At 38.8% G+C, this 25183-nt stretch overlaps 2 protein-coding genes across 4 annotated transcripts; one reads left to right on the forward strand and one right to left on the reverse strand.

The window, feature by feature from the left end:
* Nucleotides 1-1594: 1594 nt before the first annotated feature.
* On the forward strand, nucleotides 1595-19420 carry LOC109094155 (polycomb group protein ASXL1-like). 3 transcript variants are annotated; one of them, XM_042713391.1, is made up of 13 exons: nucleotides 1595-2130; nucleotides 6145-6227; nucleotides 6416-6418; nucleotides 6530-6647; nucleotides 6790-6943; nucleotides 9887-9960; nucleotides 10735-10819; nucleotides 11428-11547; nucleotides 13986-14152; nucleotides 14254-14350; nucleotides 14447-14552; nucleotides 14642-15554; nucleotides 15679-19420. In XM_042713391.1, exons 1-13 carry the CDS (start codon nucleotides 2074-2076, stop codon nucleotides 18715-18717), a joined length of 5016 nt encoding a protein of 1671 aa, XP_042569325.1. In that variant the 5' UTR covers nucleotides 1595-2073; the 3' UTR covers nucleotides 18718-19420. The 3 variants fall into 3 exon arrangements, with proteins under 3 accessions (XP_042569325.1, XP_042569324.1, XP_042569326.1); XM_042713390.1 differs by having other exon boundaries at nucleotides 1596-2130; nucleotides 15673-19420; XM_042713392.1 differs by lacking the exon at nucleotides 11428-11547 and having other exon boundaries at nucleotides 1596-2130; nucleotides 15673-19420.
* Nucleotides 19421-19625: 205 nt separating this feature from the next.
* On the reverse strand, nucleotides 19626-24829 carry LOC109094144 (protein-L-isoaspartate O-methyltransferase domain-containing protein 2-like). The gene is made up of 6 exons (XM_019107818.2): nucleotides 24554-24829; nucleotides 22995-23308; nucleotides 22032-22134; nucleotides 21753-21924; nucleotides 21534-21657; nucleotides 19626-21002 (listed from the first exon to the last, which is right to left on the reverse strand). Exons 2-6 carry the CDS (start codon nucleotides 23299-23301, stop codon nucleotides 20575-20577), a joined length of 1134 nt encoding a protein of 377 aa, XP_018963363.1. The 5' UTR covers nucleotides 23302-23308; nucleotides 24554-24829; the 3' UTR covers nucleotides 19626-20574.
* Between the last annotated feature and the right edge of the window lie 354 nt (nucleotides 24830-25183).

Here is a 25183-nt window from a genome sequence, read left to right on the forward strand (position 1 = left end):
AAAGATTAATAGAAGGGACCTTACTGTAAAATGTTACCATTTATTCTATAAATGTTTTCCTACAAATTCTTTGGGCAGAAAATCTTTCATACAAGTCAAAACCAAAGCACAGTCAATTTAAATTTAGAAAAAAAAAACTTGTCACTTTTGCCCATTTTCAGGAAATACGTTTGTTGAACACATTTTCCATGACCAAAAGTCTAACTTAAAATTCAGAAGATGTTTGTGCAACCCGAGGTCTTCATTATTGCTTGACTGGATCTGGAGCTGTGAATGTCTTTGGCGATGTGTATGTCTATATCTGAGCTGTCAACGCAAAGTTAGAAGTTCTCTATGATCATCTTGCAGTTTAAGTTTCATTCTTTTTATCAATCTGCATTTGGTCTGCAACCTTTTCCGTAGCCAGCTGTTGGCATCTAAAACATTTAACAGACAGGATTTGGTCGTGCATTGATCCAAAATAGCATAGGTGTGATCTGTGGCAGCTAAATCCTGTAAAAAAATAATATAAAATTAATCCATAACTATTAATATATACACACCAAAATATGAGAGTAGACTGTAAGGTGAAATATTGACTTGACGGTTTACTGAAAGGGAACCTGACGAGGGATAAAGTGAAAAGTCTTGCAAAATACATTTGAGGGTGTCTTTAATATCATCTTGCCAGTGAGCTGTCTATCATTACCTACCTGTGGAACGTGATTTCAGGATTTTTGTTATTGTACCTATTTGTGCAATTAATTGCAGAACAACTTTTAGGCATCTTTGCCCCGAACAAAAATGGCGTTTATCAAAAGCCCCGCAGTGTCTCAAAATGTTTAAAACTTATAACACGAACATCAGCTTTGCTGTATCATTTTATATAGTCATTATATTACAATCAATAAAAAGAGATAAATCTGAGATAACACTTCCTTATTCACAAAAACAATCCTTAAAACGAGATCTATTTATTTCAGTTATGTTTTCCTGTGATTCGCCACCATGCTTTTCAAAATAAAAGTCCTAGGTGCATCAGTCAAACACTAGGAATCCATAAAAGTCCTTAAAAGGGACTTATTTAAAAAAAAAACTCATCTAAGCAAGATTTCTTAACCCATTTAATACTTCTGGTAACATTTATGAGTTATAAACATGGTTTTATACTCGACTATAAATAAAAGAGTGGACTTCATGTGAAGATTTTACATGACTGGTTAAGAGACATACGTTTTTTAAGTCGCACCCGAAAGATGGTTCTGTCAAAGCTCCATACAAGTATGTAAAACATTATTTCAATACAGCTACCATATTTAAAACACGATTAGTTACAATCCTCATTTATCTAGAAAACTATTGTTAAAATTGGTTAAGATCGATTTCGTCTATGGGACCTTGACGTATTGCATTTTCATTTGCATGTAGGTACTTGCTGAGGCAGGTTTTTTTTTTTTTTGCCGTCTTTAATTTAAATAACGCTTTGATAAGTGTGAGATTGTTTTTGTGTAGTAAAAATCCACTGAGAAATTTTACAAAGCACATGCATTTTTTATGCATGTGTCGTGCTGCCTAATACGAATCACGTTTGTTCTCACCGCACATACAACTGGGCGTGGTCTCATCCCGTCAGATGCGTCAGATGAGCCGCGGCTGTAGGAGCGACTGAAGAAGAGGGGGATGGGGAGAATTGTTTTTGTGTTGCATTCCTGCAGTGTGTTTGACCTTTGACCTCGTTGTTGTGTCCTCCTCGTCTTGCATTCCAAACTAAGGATTTCCTGCAGTATGCCAAAGGCTGCTGGGGCTCGCCTGTTTTTCGCCCAGTCTCTGTTTACCACTATTTAACCAGTGAGACGTTGTAAAAACCCTCTGGAACGCCGCCGCTGCAATAACGGATCGTTTTTTTTGGCGAGCAGTTTTACGGAAACGCGTGCGTGTTTGAGCTGAGCGACTAAGCAAGTACTTGAGGCGAAAGGGAATCAAAGACCCGTTTGGTGTTGCAGCTAGCCTAGCACGCTAGCGGGTTTGCCGTATATCACGCACACGTTTCATATCCGCTGCAGAAATCCGCACCCGCGCGACAACGCTGAGGAAATGAAGGACAAACAGAAGAGAAAGAAGGAGCGCACGTGGGCAGAGGCAGCTCGTATGGTAATATATTAATAATTCTAAGTAAATTGTAGCGGTTTAATCCCTGTGCTTGGGGTTAGGGGTGTTGAACGGGAGCCGCGAACAAAGCTGTTGTCGGGTTGGACACATGCAGCCGCCGCCGCTGCTTCTGCTGCTGTTTTTGTATCTGTAGGCAGTGTGTGATGTTTCATAACCCGGCTATTACCTTTGCGTTCACATGGCTCTTAATCCACGGCTCCTGTATTTACTGTCAACATAAGCATTACATTTCTAGTGTTTGTGTCCCATTTGAATGAAAGAGCCCTTGCTGGTAGCCTAGCGTATTAGCGGCTCTGCCTGTTTGACCCTTTGTTTGCAGGGCTTCTTTTATCGAGCTGAGTAAAATGCCGAAAATACCCATTATGGGAGCTTTTTCTGTCATTAAAGAATATTTTCAACAAATGATTGTCTTAAATGCTCATTTGTACGTCTTGTTTGTTTTAAGCAGTGACCATGTACAAATGCTCTAGGCCATATTAGTATATGTCTGTCCAGTTCGTAATCCATTGATCTTTCCCAGTTTTGTATATTAAACAAATAAGATCATTATAAGGGGCAATAAGCATTTTAATGCTTCATAGCTGTATCAAAACATTAATATGCATACAATTGATTTGTGTGGCTATTAGGCTAATATGTAAAGAATAAATCTGCTTTTGTGATAGTAGGGTTTCTCCTTTATTTTCCACAGTGGTGGTTCAAGGGTGTATAAAATCGGTCTGTCATGCATGTTGCATATTAAATGTAACTTATACATACTGTGGTTCATATTTCTCAGAAGATGCTGTTCTTAGATGATCTGCATTATCCTAATTTCTTTGTTGAATTTGGTAAAAATTAAATGGAAACTGTGTCATGGTCAGTGTTGTTTCACAGTGTTGCAAAGACTAGCATTTAAGAAAGAGATCTACCTTTTCATATATCTGACCTGTAGACCTTCATCCTAATGTTGTCATAATGAACTTTAGTAGAAACAGCCTGTATAATCTAAAACTGCACCAGACCTTATGTCAGATACAGTGTATCAGACCAAATAAACCTGTGCAGCTGAATTCATAAACCCGTTTTTGCTTTGTGTAAAATCTTAAGTGGTTTGTGTCCGGTCTTTGTCTACGTTTCTGGGTGATATTGGCAGTTTTCAACCTTGAATTTTATCCACCCAAACAGCCCAGACTGTCTTTGAATTTAGTAACTTTTTTTAGTTTAGCTCATGGTCAGTTTGAGATAAAGAGCCAGAAAGGTTATATCTGGTGAAAGTAGATCTTGAAACTCCAGGGTTGTCGTTTTGGGTGGGGATCTCATGTGCTAGAAAACCACTACTTGTAACATTTATTACAATTACTGTATTATGCATGTCAGTTTAGAAGCTGTAATTCATATTTAATGTGATGCCAAGTCTAAGTAACATCCCTAATGTTTATTTAATTTTTTGTCTGTGGTCTAAATCCTTGAAGATTATCAACCCAACTCATGCCAACTAAACAAATTTCAGACTGTGCTCTTTTGCAGTTGTCACACTCAGTGATTGAGCTTTGGGAAGCAGGTATGGGCATGTCTGTATACCAGGAAGGATAGCCAACTACCTGCTCCTCTTTTGTAGTAATGGAACAGGCTCTTGGGGAGATGCGGGCACAAGGGCACACTCACAACAAAAAATAGACAGAATACTTTGAATGTGAATGCAGAATTCCATTAACTAAAGGATGATGCTTTGCATGATTCAGTTGTGTGAATGATTAAGGAGCTTCAAAGAGCATTGCAGCATTATATAATGACTTTGAAACAAAAGCAGCGGTGTGAGATGGCAGCTTTGGGAGTAAGATGCAACCAGATGCTTGGGCTCAAGGCCAGTGTATATCAGATCATCTCAGCGATACACTTGGAAGCAATAGGAAATGTGAAGCAGACCACCTATTTTAGCGTTTCTGGTCCTTCTTGATGGTTCCTTGTTAAGGTGACGGTAACGGTGTATAGACCTTTTTGCTGTGTTAAAATACACCATTTGCTTTTGTGAGAGAAAATTTGGTTTTCATTAGTCTTGATTTTGGATGTTTGTGAAGCTGTGGTTTGTTTTTTGTGGTTGTTTTAAGATTGCATCCTCTACAAATGGATTGGAAGTGAAATGGCACTGACTTAAATGAGGATCAGAGCCTTTTCATCCAGTATGAGTTTTGTTTGTAACTTTAACCCCTTGCCCAATTTGTTGGATATTTATTCCTGAAATCCATATGATGATGAATTGTTCATTAAAAACAACAACAATTGGTTCAGTTTGTTTTTGTTTTTACAAAATTATGTTAGTCTTATCTAGTTCTCAGAAAAGATCTGCTTTTCTAAAATTCTGTCATTTAAAAAAAAAAAAACAGGTTTGGAATAACTTCTGGTTGAATAGCCTAAATTTTATCCCCTAAAGACTGATACCGATCTTTATCTTACAGTTGGAATGAAATTGAAAATTCTGTTTTCTAAATGCATGAAAATTCTATTTTCTAAATGTGTGTTATTGATTTTATTATGAACAGTCAATCAATTTATAATTCGATCTTCCATCTACTTCCGCCCAGTCATCAACTGATGGACAGAACCAAGTCCCCACCCTAATTTTTTTCTTTTTGGAAAATCTGTTTCACTTAGATGCATGTCACAAATATGAAAGAAACAAAGTAGCCACTTCCATTTTATCATGGCTTTACGAAAAACAAGCCACTAATTTTTAGTCGTATAATATCACTCCATTTTTCGTTCCCTATTTTATCACATCTCAATTGCATATTGTACACATGAGTTTTGGTGCCTTGTCAAGATCGTGTTTTAAATAACTGTGTTTGTCTTGTCATTGGCATAGTAGTTTGGTTGTAGTTCTCACAGCTTGACGTTTTTCGTGCCTGCTTCCTTGCAGGAAGTGCACCTGGTATTTTATAATTTAGTGTGTATTTCTTTTGTAGCTTGTGCTGTTCCATTTCCTGTTCCAGTGTCCTTGGTTCTAGACTCAGCTGAGCACAGTGGGAGCAGTGCTTCCCATTTTAACCACCAAATAGCCAGAAGGTTACCTGCTCTTTTGCACCAGGGCTAGGAGGAAATTATTTGCTCTGAATCAGTGGAGAGAGAAATGTTTGGTATTGTTATAATCTGTCTCCCATTCCACATTTTTTTTTTCCCACGAATAATGTTCTTCATTATGTGTCACACATACTACATAATTTCAGCTATGTTAGTGTTTTTTTTTTTTTTTCTGCTAGTCATATAGCCTAAAAGCCCATCATACATGCCTGGAACTTCTCAGCTGTGTGTGGCGGCAGCAGTTCAATGTTATGCTTGCCGAAACATTGTGTACAACCTGTGTAATATGGACCAAACGGAAGAAAGCTGAGTGCTTCTGTTAAATCTGACATGGTCTTAAAAGAAGTATGAATTGCTGTGGTACTGTAAGCTGAGAGCATGCTGTGCTTTAACTGTTAAGCGGTTTTCACAGTAAAACCCTTACTGAGAGATTGTCTTATATCGGCTTGATTTGCTTGATTTCATAGAGTAGTGGTTACTACACAGAGCAGTTGTTAACTGACAAGCTGCGCAAATCCACGTTCATTATCAGTGTGGATTTGCGCAGCTTGTCAGTTAATAATGGCTCTGTTTTGTAACAGCTGCTCTATGTGAAATCACAGACCTGATGGAATTTTTCGCTGATTAGAGAATCGGCTTTACTGACAAGATGTGCATTAATTATCGGCCGATATTTATCGTGCACCCCTACTATGTCTGGCTGTTTTTGAAGGTAAAAATGTACTGTAGACATCCCCAGTTTATATGTAATTCTTCATAATTGACTAGTTGTTCACGCAACCCGCCAACGAGCCAAATTTGAAAATATGGAGTCTTCCCATCCCTAATATAACATAGTATATAACATATAACATAATAAAGTTAAAAGTGAGGTTACTGTACACACATTAAATTGGAAAGCTGTTGATTTGATGTGCTTTGTTTGACTTGTTGCAGGTTCTGGAGAACTTTTCTGATGCCCCAATGACACCCAAACAGATTCTGCATGTTATCCAAACAAAGGGGCTCAAAGAAATGAGGTCTAGTATAAGCCATTCATTTACATTAATGTACTGTGTTTCAGTTTGAGAAATAATATTTACACTTGAGATTTGTTTCCATGTTTATGAGTAAATTTTCGCTGTCTCATGACTGAGTTTGAGTATCGTTTATAAAAGGTTCTTTTGTTTTTCTCTCTTTTTCTTAAACCATTTTCACACCAAAATAGAAGGTAAGATGAATTTAATTATCTATATATTGTATTTTTACCACTTAAACTGTTTAGTCTTACTTTCTTGAGCAACACTTACACATTTCTTCCCTTCTTTCCATCCTTGCTCAGCGGCACAGCTCCGCTGGCCTGCCTGGTCACCATGCTTCACTCTCAGGTCAGAGGTGACCGAGTGAAGAACAGTATTTTCTTCAAGCTTCCTGGAAGGATGAGTTTGTTTACCCTAAAGGTAGAGAGTCCATAAATCCTTCTAGCATCCTTTCAGTGCTTTACAGACTTGCACACTAGTTTAGCAACTGGATAATGATGCTAAAACCCACATAGAAAGAGCTACATATCCCGTGTTTGTATGTATCCACTGATGACTACAGAAAAATGCACTTCAGTGGACAAAGAGCCCAACTGCAAACGAGTCTGGAGATGGGACTGGCACTCCAACAGCATCCACAACATCAACAGTTGAAGGAGCAGAGCAGGAGAGTTGTGACTCCACAGAGACGGCTGCTGCTAGTGGTGAAAATGATGGTGTGTGGACTATTCGTTCTTTTAATTTTTTTTTTTCCAAGAATTTATTCATTCAGCCTCTTTTCCAGTAAGTGGAACAGGCTTATAAATTAAAGAAGCATATAAAAGAGCTGTAAAGTTGAGGCCCTATCTTTTGATTTTAAGAAAAGCATTAATTCCAAATGGTGATGAGCATTAAATACTGTGAGCTTAAGAAGCATTTAGTGCCTGAGAGGCATTGATTTCTTTTTTTGCTATGGATATGTGTGTTGCCATGGATACTGCGGCACATGACACATCCAGCAGTGACCTAGATGAGAGTGTTTTAGAACATGTATTTGTGTGTTGCATGAAAGGGAATACATGCAAAATTATGTCTGGAATTGACAATGTATTTCGCATTTGTTTTTTTGTTTTTTTGCGCATTTGTATGAAAAACGGATTCCTTTCGTTCTTGAGAGATGTGGAAGAATGGTATTTAAAAGCCTGATGTTTCTGGACATCAGCAGTATCTACTGTTCTTTTTAAAATGTATTTTTCATAACTAAATATGCGAAATAATACTAGATGCCATAAGCATTATAAGGCAATTACGAGTCTTAAATACTTGCATGTGTTCTCTGCCCCTGATTTGGTTGCTGGAACCCTGTATTTAACTTGATATATCTTTTTCCCCTCTGGTTTAGAAAGATTTTGGAATGGAATACATGCATATTTGCCACCTATTGCAAATTGTAAAATGAACACTACCTATCATTATTAATTATAAATGGTATGTGAAAAAATGATGCAATGATAAATATTTTATATGATTGTATACTACTGTGTTTCTTTTCAGAGTCTGATTAGTCAAGAAGTAGCTGCTATTTTATCAGGGTTCGTGTAGGTTCCTAAAATGTTTTAAAATCAGTTTGATCAAATCCATTAATCATAAATATCCCAAATGGACCTGAGTCTTAATTATCTTTTTGAAAATGTTAAATTTAATAAGGGCTGTGATTTTACTAAACATGATCTTTGCATGTTTTACTGGCTCACTGTTTCAGAGCAGTTCATAATCAACAATTATCGCATGTTTGTGACAAGTTATTGCTATAATTAGGAACACCCAGTAGCTACCAAGAGGCTAGGTAGTGGGAGAACTCATTTACAAACGCTTGTACTTGCAGTCAAATGCAATGTTGCGTTTTTTTTTGTGTATTATATTGTAACAGGATTCGTACAAGGTGCTTAAAGTGCTTAAAGACTTTATGAAATTTAAGTCCTGGAAAACCCTTGAAAACGGACATATTTTTGAGAAGGTACTTGAAAAGTTTTAAAGGGCAGTATATATGAAATAAGTGTTATTTTTTTCCCCGGATAAAAAAAAATGTTTTTACTCAAAATTGACAATGCTGCAAATACAGAGCAGTTTCGCTTGGCTTTTAGCAATGCACGAGATCTCGCGATATTACTCTTTGGTGTGAAAAGCGGTCTCGCGATATTAGTATAAGTTGTGTTTGTGGTAAAACTTTTGATAGTGCTTGCATTGTATTGTTTGGTCTTTTATTGCATGTGCTGTTCGTTTGGGTTTTATTTGGGAAATGTGTGCGATTGGTTGTACATCACGATTCCAAAATAAAAGTTCAAACCCTCGCCCTGAGTTTGCATGTGGCCAAATATTAAAATTACATGGAGTTAAATGTCAATCAAACTGTAAAGTTTTGTTAAAATATATAATAAACTTGAGTTTATGTTCATATTTTGAGTAGTCATATTACATTATATAGGTCTATTTTATCAAGGTTATTCAATAAAACCATTTAATTACTTGGTTTTGATACTTTATTTGAACCAATTATGATTGCCTCATCTTTAGTTTATCTATAAATGGTCATACTGCCAAAAGCCTGTTTTTCACTTTGGTCTATTTGTATTGCAAAAAATATCAGATTACTCAATTGTCAAAATAATCAGTAGATTACTTTATTACCAAAACAATTATTAGTTACAGCCCTAGATTAGTTAAAATATTTTCAAATACAACTGCATTGTTTTGATTTGTGTGATTAAAATACAAATATTTTTTCATTTAAAAAAAAAACAACTTAATAGTATTAAAATATTGTCTCATTTTAGTGAACCAAGTATCTGTATATCTTGTGAGCTAAATGTATTGTCACACACCCTAGTGTTGATAAGTGGTGATATAGCTCATAATTTCCAAAGTGTACGATACAGCTTTCATTCTTCAGGTCAATCATATCCAGGTAAAAAAAAAATAAAAAATCAGTTTGAATCAGGAAAGCGATAACTTTGCCATAATATCCTTTCAAATGTTAGTTGCCATAGTCATTGCATGCTTTTGTGCTGCGCTTTATTTGTGTCATTTTGTTTTATTAGTTTATTAGATTTTGAAAGATAACAAAATATTTTGATAAGATCTCTGATTTTACAAAAACAAACAAATTTGTGCTTGAAAGTCCTGGAATTTCATTTAGCAGTTTCTGTATGAACCCTGTTGTAATGAAGCATATAAGGGTAAATGCAACACATGGTCAAATACGAGACAATGCGCTCAATAGAAAGTTGCCTTTCTCTCTACTCATCCCCTCCCCAATACCAAACAATTATCCAACAATACATGGTAAGGGAAACTGAAAGGTTCACCTATGCCCACTTGTTAGTCAATAACACGAAATGACAATTAATTACTGCTCTTACACTATTGATGAATTATGATGTTTACTCTGTTTATATTGTAATGTGCTGTACATGATTGTAAAAGTGCATATTTAATCTAATCTTAATTAGCAGCTGGAAGTAGAAATAATTGATCACTATTTTACAAAAATTAAAAAGTAAAAAAATTATCATTTGACCTAAGTTTTTTTTTTCTTTCTCTCTCTTTGTTATCAGATTAACACATGACTTGCTTCATTAAAATTATTGACCTATATTCTGCTTGTTTCCTCTTTGTTCCAGCCTCTGTGGATGAGACTTCCTCCAGTGCCTCTTGCTCCACAGAACCACAGACAAGGCTCAGTCGCTCCTCACAGGTACCAGCAGTGCCTAACTTCACCTTTGCACTGAACCATCACCTTTATAACTAATTTTTACATGCAGGACCCTCCAAGAATGGATTTCCATCTCACCATTATTCATATGCACAGCACTCAACTCCTCCTCAGATCACCAGTTATGCCAGAAGGCAGTTGAATGTATGACATCACAATGTGAAAAGGAGACAATAGAGAAGTACCGAAAGTTGACATTGAGTCAAATTAAGAAAACCCCACAGATAACGCTGACTACATTAGTCATGACTAAGACTTTTTGCTCTTTGCGCATTGTTTCAGTTTCAGGTCAGGGATTTTTTTTTATTTGAATGTATTGTCTGATCCTAATCAGATCGTTTGCTTGGTTGATCATTTACAGCAAATGTATTGAATCACCTAGAAACTCCAACACTAATCAGCAGATTTTGAAACTTAAGTCTGCCTTCATGCTTTTGCCCTCTCATTTGCTCAATGTTGAACTTAGACACTCATACTGCTTGTTAGTCCCACAATCCCCTTTTCAAGCCAGCTGCTTAGCTCCCATAGAGAAGAAGCTGAGAACTGTCATCTCCAGGACAGTTACACCCTCCCCTTTCCCTTTATATTCTTTTAACCTGCTTTAATACAAATATTTTTTTATTATTAAAATCCTAACATTCTCAAGACATATGCATTTCCATTTAAATTCTCCTCTATGAGCATGCTGTTGTTTTCCATGTCTGTGGAGGACTTGTGTGTATGTGCTCATGATTGTTTCTCCCATCTCTCTTACAGTCAGGGAGACAGAGGAAGAAAGCTGTGATGATGCCTCGTGTAGTGCTCACTCCTCTCAAGGTCAACGGTGAACACGTCCCATCAGGTTACAATGGCTCTTTTTCTTGTTCACTTTTTTCCTCCCCCTTCTTTCTGTTTTTCCCCTCCCACTCTACAGTGGTTTTGTATACCTGCTCCCTCTGACTGTGGATGCTCGTTATCTGAGTGGCCTGACAGTGTTTGTAATTTTACACACTGACACTCTAATCATTTATAGTGCAGTCTCCTCAAGGGCAGTTTTTCCACAGTTTCCCTCCTGTTGACAGCCGCCGCCTCTATTTCTTGGTTAACTTTGCACTAAAACAAGCATCTTTTCTAGAAGCCACTGACAATTTTGTCACTTGAACATCAATACCCCTCAGTGTGAAAGCAGTGTTTCTGGTTTGTCTTGTCAGCCCTGCTCTGTTCCCCTTGGAAATCTGCTTTGCATTTGCGCCTTAGAGATATCCATTCACCCCTCTTCCTCTTTGTCTCTGTGCCTTGGGATATCCCCGTCCCTTTGACTTTTAATGTTTCACGCACATGCCAAAGCTTTGCCTGTCACTTCAGCCTCTTTAGTGCCACTAGCCTTCATGCCTCAGCTGCCCTACCCACACTCACTCGTTCTCAGAGAGTCTCACCAGCCTCCATCCTCCCCCCCACCTTTACCCTCAGGAGCAGCGGGGAGGCGCAGGGAAGGCTCTAGGGGGGGTCCAGGCCCCACTCTCCGTACCCGCTCCGAGCTGGGCTGGAAACGCACCCAGCATTTCAAGAGCATACGTGGTCTTCGTTCAGGTACAGAGGAGGAAAACCAAGGACCTATATGTATTAACTACTACCCCTAATCCCCTTGTTCACCACTTTCATCTAGAACATCAATAATTCAGTAACTCCTTCCCAGGTATTACACTGAGAGAGTGAATAGCTACCAAGTTTGTGTCCATCTAATGACAAACAATGTCCCAATCTTCTTTATTTCTAATCTGCAATTAAGACATTTGGATGGAGTAGGGAAAATAAAAAAATTATTCATTTAGTTTTATCTTTATTATTTGCAGTTGATGGTTGCTTGCAAAAAGGTATATGTGTATATTTTTTTCCTTGATGCTGTTAATTGAAGGACATAGTTTGCTATGTGTATCTTGTCAAGCTGGTTTCTCAAAGTGTGTAATGTGTTTTGGCTTTTAATGTTACACCAGCTGTGACTTAAACTTTGTCTATATCAGTTTGGAATCCAATCTCATAGAAACCACACTTATTTCAAACTCTGGTCTAAACTTAAGTCTATAGCAGAGTACCAACCATGGTTTTTCTTTTGCGTTTTTTTTTCTTTATTTTTCAGTGTCAATGTACTTTGTTTTATTCTGTCAAATCTAGCTTCAATCTAAGACCAGCTTAGTGAGAGACTGTTATTTTTATGTGTCTATTTTCATTGTAGATATGTTTTGTAGCATGCATTATGCTTTGGTTTATTTATTGCAGCACTGGTTGATGTAATGTTCAGTTGCTAATAATATAAAAGCTGTGTGGATTGATCAGTAGCTCAGGTGGAATTAATTTATTATTATTGCTTTACTAGTGTTATGTCATAACAACCTCTGATTATTAAGATCTAGCACTTCATATAGCACTTCATATATACATTATTATACACTCAAAGTTTTATGTAAATGTAGACCAGAGTGCTCTAGAGATAATATATATTAAAAACACACTCAGTCCAAAAACACAGACCATAACAACAGACAAATACAAAAAAAAAAAATAGAACAGAATCCACAGCATCACATATTAACATATATACTAAAACACCGAAGGTTCCACATACTTGAGAAAAGTCTGACTGAACTTAGTACTGGGTTCGTCAGTGTTGAAATTATACTGTTTACAGATTCCGATAACCTACGCATACATCTGTACTAGACATGTGCTGGTATTCGGTAATGCGATATATCACGGTAATTAATATGCACAATATTGTTATCTTGGGCACTTCTAAATATAATTATATATTACAAATTATTCAGAATTTGGAATTCATTTTAGGAATATTTGTTCCATCAACTTGTCAAAATGCACAACACTGCTGTATGCTGCTTGAAAGACGCATGTGGGCTCTGATGTAAACAAGCACGGATGAGAAGCACATGGGGGATGAGAGACGCACTGAATGAAAGCACATTCACAGCAGATGGCTCTAAACTGCAGAAAATGCAGCCGTTACCCCTGGAAAGCAGCTGCTCTACTTTCTAAAACATATTGAAATAGCCATTCAGATTTGTGGATTTGCTGTGGTGTTCATCACAGTGCCAAATACTTAAATATTTAGACTTAATAGGCCATTTATTTTCAAACTTTTTTTACATTTTAATCTAGACTACAACATGACCTAGATATTGTTTGAAAGTGTTTTGATTCTTTATTGTTCGTTCACACTTTACATAAGGGCCTCATTGTTTAACATTAGTTAATTCATTAGTTAACACAAACTGCTAATGAAAAAAATTCTGCTGAACATTCATTAATCTTAGGTATTCCATTTTATAATAACACATTGTTAAAATCGAAAATTGCAGCTCTGTTATTTTAATGAGCTAGCATGAACTAACACTTGTATTTTTTTTAACAAAGATTAATAACTTCTGTAGCAAATGTAGCTATTGCTCATTGTAAATGTTAATGCATTAAGGTTAACTAATGAGATCTTATTGTAAAGTGATACCTATTGTTCTTTATAGTTCTTTTGCACTTTAATCTGTGTAAAACTTTTAACTTTATATATTTTTCTGTATTGCTTTATTGTATAGTTATTTTTGTTATAAGTAAAAAGTTATTAAACCTGTTATACTGTTATACTTTTTTAAACTAAATTTCAATATCGTGATAATACTGTATACCATGATAAAAGAATTAGCAATTAATTGCAACATGAAAATTTGATACCGGCATATCCCTAATCTGTATATGGTATTACATTGATATACCAACACTGATAAAAATTTGGCTTGCACTGCTCCATCGTGGCACCTTAAGCAGTAGCCTCATTCCATCGTTATAAGCTACATTGAGTTTCTGCTTGCAGCTCTTACTATAACGCCACCACAAATGGGCAGTATAAATAAGAGTATAATATGCTTTAAAAAGTGTATAAAAATAAAAATGTGTCTGCCGTGCACAAAGGTTTCATTAAGCAATGTTCTTACGTACATTCAGTGTAATACTGTATTTTGCAGGTCCCATGAAAAGGAATCGAGGGGGAGTGGAGGTGGATTTTGAGACTCCAGGCTCCATCCTAGTTAACACCAACATTCGTGCTCTCATCAACACACGCACCTTTGCTGCTTTTCCTCCTCACTCCCAGCAGCAACTGCTCCAGCTTTTACCAGAGGTTGACAGACAGGTATATTTCTTAAAGGCTTTTTAATTTTCACTTGTTACAATTATATAATTTTTTTTTTTTTTTCCCTCTCACCAAATTTTTCCAATTCTTTTAATGCATAGGTTGGCCCCGATGGCCTTGCTCGGCTAAGCAGCTCAGCCCTCAATAATGAATTCTTCACTCATGCATCCCAGAGCTGGAAAGAGCGTCTAGCTGAGGGTAAGTCTCTTAGTATTGTCCTATAAAATATGAAACGAAATGACAGAAACTGATTAAAACTACTGGATAAAGTGGGAATATTTTTACTCTCTTGAGGTGAGTTCACACATGAGATGCAAGTTCGCTTCCGGCAAGAGATGGAAAAGGAGAAGAAAGTAGAAGCATGGAAAGAGAAATTCTTTGAGGAGTACCATGGCCAAAGGTTTGATAGCCTTTTTAAAAAATTCTTAAGCAGCTTAATTCCAAGAATTGATGGTTTAAAAAAAAAAAATCCCCAATTTATTTCTTTAGGTCTGGGTTGACGAGAGAAGAGGCATTGAAGCTCACAATGAGTGATGCTGGAGATGTTGCCAGTGCAGTTCTTGACTCTGATTCTGCTACAGTGGCTACACCCAAGAGGCGAAGTGTTGGAAGAAGACGGAGGGAAGGCCGTATCAGACGGCGTTCACGAGCTGACCTCAGACGCAGGGCTCGGCGCACACTTTGCAAAACTACAACGGCAGCTGTACCTTCATCAGAGACAACAGAAAGCACTGCAACTCCAGATGTTGAACCATCAGTTGCATCACCAGTCCCAGAAGCAACAGCAGTTCAGGGAGAGGTGGTTCTTCAAACAGACCTTGGACTGGAAGCTCCAGAAGAAAACCTTTCTGCAGAGGCAGTCCCCTCCCCAGCTCCTGTACCCACACCTCCTCCAGCTTCTACAAGCTCAACCTGCGATGAACCAGAAGCCTCCACTCACCTGTTGCCTGAAGTACCTGAACCAGCTGTTGTATCCACCTCCTCTCCTTCCTCATCCTCATCATCAACATCATCATCATCATCGCCCTCTTCTTCTCCCTCCTCTGCCTCAGAAAGACAGACTTTTGCTGCAAGCTCAGATTCCTCTTCTTCCTCTTCCTCCTCCACTGCTGCTGTTGCCACCGACCCGCTGGATGATGGGGCTTCGGTCATTACCACTGGTACAGCAGGCACTGGCGCAAGCAGCCGGGAGAGCAGCCCTGCAGCCAGTCCCACCACAGCAAGTCCAGCAATTCAGCTCAAGGAGCAGAAGAGAAGACCAGATGAGTCCCAGGCCTTCACCAGCTTTCCCGAGAAAAGGGCGCGGCTGGATGAGCGTCAGTCCTTTCGTAACACAGTTGACTGTGTGCACTCAGAAAAGCCACAACCTACAACAGAGGAGCCCAAGGTCCCGCCAATCCGGGTATGTTGGACACGTTATTTTTTTCAGATTATTCTTTTGTACACCTCATTATAGTTGAAAACAGTCTTCATGTAAACCACATCTCATATGAGTGTTTCTTTTCTGCCCATTCCACTAGATACAGCTCTCCCGGATCAAACCGCCCTGGGTCAAAGGGCCGCCAACGTACCAAATCTGTCCCCGCATCGTCCCCCCCAGCGAAGGGTCGCGGCGCTCTGGGACAGGGGCGCGCACCCTGGCGGACATCAAGGCCCGTGCCCAGCAAGCCCGTGCCCAGCGGGAAGCCGCTGCTGCTGTTGCAGCCTCTGGGGATGGGGGAGGGCCTGGGGGGAGCGGCCCGGGGGGTGGTATTGGGATACCGGATCGCTCCAGCGGGAGGCGTTCGAGAGAGCACCCAGGTCCCGTTGAACCTGGAGGAGGAGGAGGCAGACGAGGAGGAAGAGTTGATTTGGAGGAGCAGGAATCGCCTGCGAGCTCTCATTCGTCTGGAGCACAACTACAGCTGTCCAGTGTAGATTCAGCAGACAGGCCTCAAACCTGCACCCCACTGACCGAACCATCTCCTTCCTCTGTGTCTTCAAACCCATCTCTACCCCCATCAGAGTCTCCGAAAACACTCACACTATCACCACCTGCAACCGACAGCCCTGCTTCCCAGGATCAGGTGGAAGAGATTTGTGGAGTGGAAGAGGTGACTGCCTGCCCAAGTGATGAAGCCTCAGAGCAGACCTTAGACACCCCAGTGCCTACGCCAAGTGAACCAGAGTCTTTTTGCAGTCACCAAGAGATGAGAGGTGAGGAGGCGGAGTCAAATGAGAGCAGAACAAATACCCCTGTTTGCACCTCAGCAACAAATGATGCTGTTTCTTTAGTGCCCACCTCTATACCAGACTCGCTGCCCAGATTTGGTGCCCAGGGTGTGGATGTCATCAGGACTTTGGCAGCTTCTTCTCAACCCTGGGAAGGTGACAAGAATGGTGCTGAGCATCACCCAGGGACAACTGGAGTTATCCAGCATGGCTCAGACTTGAAAATACCCAAAGAGACACTTGTTACAGCCCGAAATGGATGGGTAGAAAGTAGTGAAGAGCATTCCATGAGAGAGGGGGTGCTCCAAGTTCATAGGAATGGAGGAAATGATGATGGTGGCAAATATGAATCAGCCTCTTTGCCTTGTCTACCAAGTAATGGTGGCGAGGAAGACACTGGAGCACACAGTGATTCTACAGAAACAGCTTCTGACTTTGAAAATGAAGCTCAAGAGGATGAAACAGTGGACTGGCATGGAACCCAGATGAATAGTAATGGCATGCAAGCTCAGAATACAAAGTCGCAGAATCAACCTGTCATTCAGACCTCAAGTCGACTCACTTCATCGATGTTGAATACTCCTCAACACCAGCAACCAGTCATACAGGCCCATATATCTAACCCCAACCATACTCAAACTGTCATTCAGGCTCGTTTCCCTAATGGTGTGTCAAACCAGCCTGTTATTCATCCCCACAAGCACCATCCAATTCATTCCCAAGCTATAAACCATGCTCAGGACCAGATTACCACTGCACCCTCACAAGCCCAAATGCAAGCTTACCTGACACAGACAGAGAGGGACCAAAGTAGAAATATACGGCTGAATGATAATAGCAATGGTGTGAAGCTGTTTGTTTCAACAGAGGATGACACCAAACCTCTCAACAGAGGGCCTGGAGAAGATTTTGTTTTAAAGAATTTCAACAATTCTGCAGTTCCTCCCATTGGCAGAAGAGTCCAAGGTTCATCTCGACCAGTTTCCTCTGTAGAGGCCAACAACCCTCTTGTCACCCAACTTCTTCAAGGCAGCCTACCTTTAGAGAAGGTCTTACCCCAGCCTCACTTGGTCAGCAAGCTGGAAATTAATCGACTTCCAGGTGCCCCTGCAGGTAACTCAGCCAGTCGTCAACCTCCAAGAAATCTGGGACCACGTTTTAGAGGCCCGTCTGACTCAGGAGGATCTATAGAAACTGGTGGCTCTGACTTCCAGCACAAAGCCCCATCAACTCGAGTGTCTCCTGGACCTGGTCGGAACTTTGGTTCTTCACCACCAGGTTCTACTCCATCTCGAATGGCATGCTTCTTTGAGGAAGCTAGCCCAAGATCTGCAAATGTTCAGTTCACTTCTCAACAACCAGGAGGTACAGTGCCCCCAGGAGCAGTACCTGTCATAACATCCCTCCCCTCAAACTCCTCTGCTAGAACCTCAATGGATGTAAACTCTCAAAATGCTCCAGTTTATGAATCAGCTGTCATTAAAGAGCACCCTGGACCTCTTCCTCCAAGGGGTGAAACTCCAGAGAGGCCAGCTGGCTTTCAACAGCATCCTAACAATCTCTCCCAGTCTGTGTGCAGAACCACACCTGATGCTCCCTCACCTCCCAATGGCGATCTTTGTCCATCGGAGGTTGTACCTACCGTTAAGATTAACTGGCGCCCAAGCAAGCCCCAACCACCTCAGCATCAGACCTATCAGCAACAGCTCTCTCCTGTAGGTACAGTAAAAAATGAAGTCTTGCCACGGCCTTCGTGCCAACAAGCTCTGACCAAAAACTCACCTGCTCCAAACAGTGGCAATACTTCTGTTGTAATAACCAAAAAGGAGCCTCTGGACAATTTTCATGGAGGTGGTGGAGCTATGGAAGGACTGCTAAATATGGAAATGTCTCTTGTTAGAATGGCCAAGAAGGAACAAGTCAAAAATCCATATGCCCGCAAAGCAGAGACCTCCGCTTCTCCTGTCTCCTCCTCCCCTTCCTCATCTGCCTCCAGTCTCCCTTACCAGCTATATGGCAAGCTACCAAAACTACAGCAGAGTGGGGGCAACGGAGGGTCCTCATCCAGCTTCAGTTACACAGCTAATGTGTCTGTAGTGGATGGTAGCGGATTCTCCCGCAGTTTAGCCGATGGTGTGCTGCAGCTAAGGCCACGTGTGAGCATTGGCAACAGTGGAGGACAGGGTGCTACCCTTAGCATTCAGGCATTTGCGGACAGTGCTGCAGAAGAAGTGGCTCTCAAGTGTTCCTGCCGACTTAAGGCTATGATCATGTGCCAGGGCTGTGGCGCTTTCTGCCATGACGATTGCATTGGCCCCTCAAAACTGTGTGTGTCATGTCTGGTTGTCAGATAGTTTGTTGCATCTCCTCCAAACTGAGCCGGTTAGTCAAAGCAAATGCTTTGAACACTCCAGACAATTCTAGCCCTTAGCCTGTGACTGGACCCCCCACCAGAAGTCTTGGACTCTTGTGAGCAAAGAATGAGGCTGAACACTGCAGTGTTTAAATGGGTCAGATTTTTTGTTTTGTTAATTTGATGGGCCAGGCAATACAGTAGGGCTGGAAGAATACTTGTAAGATAAAATTCAGTCTGTATTTTTGTTGCATATTTTTTCTATTGCTGTTATGATGGTGTTATTATTAATATTATTATTATTATGATTGTAATAATAATGATATTGTTATTATTATTGGTATTATTGAGTGAATTTACATGGCACAGTTGATTGTAAATTGTGCCTTTTTTTTCCCCAACAAAACATTTACCTCATCTGCTTGACACCAGTCATCAGTTCAGTGTGAAAATGGTGGCATTCCTGGTTGTTTTCTTCTCTTGATGCTTCTCTGTGAAGAGAGCTTTAGGAGAATTGTGTGTGTAATGTCTTGCAAAGAAATATTTTTTTAATCATTAAACAAGAAAATACATTTTTGTTATTTTGTAAGTGCTTTAACTCTTCTTTTTGTTTCCATTTTTATTTTCTTATCCAAAGTGAAGTCCAGTCTGTACTTGGCGGTTAAGCACAGTATTCAAATCTAATAAAGCTGAAAGTGAGCGTATTTTCTCTATTTGATCTTTTTTAACTGAGAGTAAAGTGGGCCAGAGTTGTGTTAGGGGAAAAAAAGTATCATTGTATCATCACAGTGATACAGAGTATCAATGTATTTGTTTCCACAGCATGTGCACACTTTTAATGTCACCCATTTAAGGAGTATTTGTCTCCAGCCCTCATAATAATGCATTAAGTATGGTCCACACTTTTAGAAATCTAAATTATGCATTTAATCATTTAATGTCTCACATGTGAGCCCAATGTTTATCAGTGTTTAGACTTAGATTTTACATTAAATGGTTGCAGAGACTATGGTCTGAGTTTATATATCAGAAAACATACATCATACTTTGGTTTGTCCTCCAAAAACTGCAAATTCATTTACACGTCATTTCAATTTGGACCCTCTACTCTTTGATACATTTGGCACCTCATTATCTGATGCAAACTTTTGTCAATTAGACAACATAAATGTATAATTCAAAACAGTTTTTTCAATTAGTGCATTCTACATCACTGGACAAAGTGCACATCAGAGCATGACCACAATTTTATAACTTGTTACACAACTGTAGACTACACCTTTTATACTTCTATATAGCATCAAGCAAATGCAAAGGCCCTGAAAACAGTACAATCCCAAGACCATTTCAAATTGGTAAAACACCTCAGATAATCCGTCTTTCATCTTGAAATCCCTGAAATTTTACGACACTGATTATGTTCGACGGTCACATTTTGAAACGTGCCATTGTATTTTCACACAATATAAGTGGAATTCAGCACACAATTAGACATGTTTTACAAATCCATACACCAGAAGAATATTTAGATTTTCACTTTTCTTAGTAAATCTATGAGCTGAAACTAGATGATTTGTAACACACCAAACAAGTGAGAATGTCCGTTTGAAAACGCCACTGCACAGATAACATGAAACTTAATAAATCAGTTTTCACTGTTTTTTGATTCTATGGTTAATGGTTTGTATTCTAGACCTTGAATCCTGATTGAGCATTAAGCCAAACGAGACTTGGCCGAGTGGTGCAATTCTATATGAAAGGTTAACAGGATAATGCAAAAGTGGGTGACTAAACAGACATGGATTCTTGATGTGACAGTGCTAGGTAGAATTGAGTAGTTTAGAATAGAAGGAGAAATCTACTTCTCTCTGTAGTAAAGAAGATACATCTTGAGAGGCTCTGGCAAAGGGAGACTAAGGATCCTCTCTCTTAAGAGGTTTACTGGAGTCTCTATCACCAAAACACTGCCCTCATTCCTCCTCTCATTCTCTTGTTTCTCCTCTAGTTGTTCACAAACTCTTCTGCAGTCTTCATCTTCATCCTCATTGTCTGTGGATGACTGGTTGTTGTTGTTGTCCATGGGTCCGGGAATCAAGCGACTCATGAACAAATAACTATTGGTCAGAAGAGGGGTGTCACGGTGCTCTCGTTTCTGTTTAAGGTAATTTCTTCGCTTCAGTCCAGTTCTTTGGAGTAGCGGCAAGGATCCAGACCCGGATTTCTTTAGAATGTGACGGATGCTGATGCGGGCCAAATCCTGAAGACTCCGCACCTCGAACATGGCAGCTGGACAACATGAAACATGGGGGATTTTTGACAGCATTTAAGTATCTTATTATCATTATACACTACAGTTCCGAAGTTGGGTTGGTAAGTTTTTTTATTTTTTTGAAAGAAGTCTCACCAGGGCTGCATTTATTTAATTAAAAATACAGTAAAAACTCTAGTATTGTGAAATATTATTTCAATTTAAAATAACTTTTCTATTTGAATCTATTTTAAAATGTAATTTATTTCTGTGATGGCAAAGCTGAATTTTCAGCTGCTTTGACTCCAGTTTTCAGTGTCACATGATTTACATGATCCTTCAGAAGTCATGTTGAAAACATGAATTTTTGAAATATAACAATTTTTTTTGTTAAATGTAAACATTTTTACAGAGACTTTTTATGAATTTAATGTACCCTTACTCAATAAAATAATTTGTAAAACTTTTGAACGGTAGTGTACAGAGCTGTAAAATACCAAAATAATTGAATGCAATAAAACAATTTATATCATGTAACTTTTATACACAAAATACAGCAAGTGACTTACGTAGGGACACTGCTCTCGGTTTGCCATTTTCCCTGTGCTTAGGGAGCACAAGTGGTGCAAAGGACACAGCAATTATCTTTCTTGTCTCCCATGTGTTATATGCTGTCCGAGTGATTTTAGTGAGCTAGAACAAATGAGAAATGCAGAGACATATATAAATCTTCTGAATTGCCTAACACCAGATGCACTGCAAAATTCCTTTGAGTTTCGATTATTTACCTTTTCTTCCAGTGGCAGTACTAAGATACCCCCGACCTTCAACAGCTTCTTCATGTATTCTTCATGTTCCCTCTGGACCCCTGCGCCACAGTAAACCCTGTCATACTGCCTGCTTTCTGGGGCAATCTCCAAACAGTTGCCCACCACAAAGGAAGGCTCACAGAACTCAAACCTAGACAAAAAAAAAAAAAAAATTAACAATGTCAGTCACTTAATTTTCAAACTACAGGGGAATTAGTTTATTTTAATACAAACGTAAAAACCCAAAAGTTACTACACCTGTCAAAACTATCATTTGTCTTGATGAAGAAGTCCAGCTTCTGATAAGCATATTCTATAACATCTTCATGCAATTCCACACCATGATTCACACCAAATGGCCCTGGAAATATGACTTCACTGATCACATATATTATACATATATGTGACCCTGGACCACAAAACCAGTCTTAAGTGTCAATTTTTTCAAAATTGAGATTTATACATCATCTGAAAGCTGAATAAATAAGCTTTCCATTGATGTATAGTTTTGTGAGGATAGGAAAATCTGGAATCTGAGGGTGCAAAAAAAAAATCAAAATATTGAGAAAATCACTTTTAAATTTGTCCAAATGAAGTTCTTAGCAATGCATATTACTAATCAAAAAGTAAGTTTTGATATATTTACACTAGGAAATTTACCAAATATCTTCATAGAACATGATCTTTACATAATATCCTTATGATTTTTGGCATAAAAGAAAAACTATAATTTTGGCAATTGCTACAAATATACCCCAGTGACTTAAGACTGGTTTTGTGCTCCAGGGTCACATGTAATATATATTATAGCATATGCAGGAAATATACTGAGAAAAACGGTTCAAACGCGATGAAAATTCTGTCATCATTTACTCAGCCTTATGTTGTTCCAAACCTGCATGACTTTTTTTATTTTGCGGAACACAAAAGAAGATTTAAATAATGAAGAAAACCAAAAACCAAACATTCTCAAATACCACAAACTTCCATCGTATGAAAAAAGAACACTGTGTAAGTCAATGGGAAAAGAAAGGTTTAGTTACCAACCCTCTTCAAAATAACTTATTTTGTGTTCCTAAAAAAAGAAAGCAATTCATACAGATTTGGAATGACATGAGGGTGAGTAAATGATGACAGAATTTTCATGGGTGGGCGATTTGTTTAAATTTGTCTCAAATAAGAAGAACAAAATCAAAGCCTTTATATTCTTTATAAACTCACCCAGTATAAGTCCCACCATGGTGCTGAGGTAGCCTGTGCCACTGCCCAGGTTAAGAAAGGACAAGCCAGGCTGCAGGTCTAGAGCCTCCATCACCTCAGAGTAAATGCAGGGTGCAGAGAGGTGGATGTTGCCATGTCTCCAGGCCAGATCCTTGTAGGCACTGTCACGGAATTCTTCCAGATAGTAGTCAGCACGGTCAATGGCCCTGAAGGCATGTTCAACCAGATCAGAGCGAATGTACTGAGCCTCCTTCAGGTTGTCAATCAACTCGTCATTGTCCTCCCCGGCACTGACTGCACCTCCCATTTTAGCTCTTTGTTAGGGGCAAAACAGAAGAGAAGCAAATTAAAGACATGTAAGTGTGCATGTAGTCAAAGACAAACAACTGGAAACATACTTCCTGTTGATATGGGCCTTTAAAAAAGTTGAACTGATCCTTTTTTGTTTTTTGCTATAACAATGGTTCTTAACTGGTTTTGCTTCAGGAAAGTAACCCCAAAATCAGCACAAGGACTAAGTAACATAAAAGTAAATAAACATGTCATTAAAACAAACTGAAATGTATTAATATTACAATGAAACGAATAGATTAAATAATATAAAAAATTATCGACATGACATAGGCTGAATAGGAAGATTTACAAATTAAGTTTGTTGATTTTATTTTTACACTGCTGTTCAAAAGTGGGGTCAGTAATATTTTTTATATATCCTTGATAAGTCTTTTATTCTTACCAAGGCTAAATTTATTTGATCAAAAATGCAGTAAAACAGTAATATTGTGAAATATTACTGCATTTTAAAATAAACAATTTTATTTAAATATATATTTAAAAATAAAATTTAATTCATTTCCGTGATGGTAAAGCTGAATTTTCAGCATGATTACTCCAGTAATCGTGTAAAAAAAAAAAAAAATCCTACTGACCCCACACATCTTGGCAGCCAATAATTAACCATACAGATCAAACTGAGGTTGACAAATTGTGGTAAGACTGTTAATTTCATTATCCTAACTATGCACAATCATATTAGTTGAACTGTATTAGTTTTTGTATAAAATGCATATAATGCATTGTTTTATCTAATGCAATTACACATACACATTAAATATGTCGTTAAGTGTACAAATACTTTTTGGGGCTACTCTACATGTTTTGGGCCTAACAAAACAGCAACATTTTGTCCAGTTAACGGATGGTGGCGCTGGGCTGCGCTGCTGGAAAGTTAAAGCTTCCCCAGAGACGCTGTGTAGAAACTGCAGATGTGAAAAACGCTCCCACCAATCACCGCGCGCTCAAATGCAGCTGCGCCATTCGCTAACAAACGCACACTGTGCAGTGTTTTGTTGAACATCCGGGTAGTTTCTCAAATACAGTTAAATATGAAATAACACACATAAACCCGTTAGTTGTAATCCTCACGACCTGCCGTTCATTCTGCACGCTAAACTACAGATTAGGCTAAGTGAAAATGCACTAACTAAGAGTTTATCATTCTATTTTCACTCCAGAATTACACTATATAATAGCGAGCACGACTAATATAATGCCCTTACCTGCTAAAAGTAGACGCAAATGAAGACAAAGACAGGAAAAAACGGGATAGTGGTGTTTTGGGGAGAAACTCGTCACGAGAAACACCCCGACGGCTTCACGGTCGACCGAGCTGAATCGTCTGACACCCTGAAACACCCTGATTATGGTCTGTTGATGCTGGCCATTCGGTTAACTGTCTCCTGTTGTTTCAATCTCTCGGTTTCTTCCCATACACGTTCGTGGCGAGCAGCGCTGGATGTAAACATTGGCCAGCTGACTCCGTGACGTCACGCACACAAACAGAAATATGGGCCATGAAGCACATGGGTCCTGCATTACATATTCATAAACTCAGCGGTGTTGATAAGGATATATATATATATATATATATATATATATATATATATATATATATATATATATATATATATATATATATATATATATATATATGGCCTTTATAGAACATTTCCACTGTTATTGCACAAAAGAAAAGATTGTTGATCAGTAGCAGGTCATAATGGGGTAAGTTGTCATAAAGGAACCTGCCATTAAACAGCCTATGGTTTTTCAGTTAACCGTAGACAGTAAAATAAATCTATAACAATAAAAAGATGTGACAGATAGATCTGGTGTCCTTTATAATTTGA

Source organism: Cyprinus carpio, chromosome A23 (assembly GCF_018340385.1).
Source record: "Cyprinus carpio isolate SPL01 chromosome A23, ASM1834038v1, whole genome shotgun sequence".
NCBI lineage: Eukaryota > Metazoa > Chordata > Actinopteri > Cypriniformes > Cyprinidae > Cyprinus > Cyprinus carpio.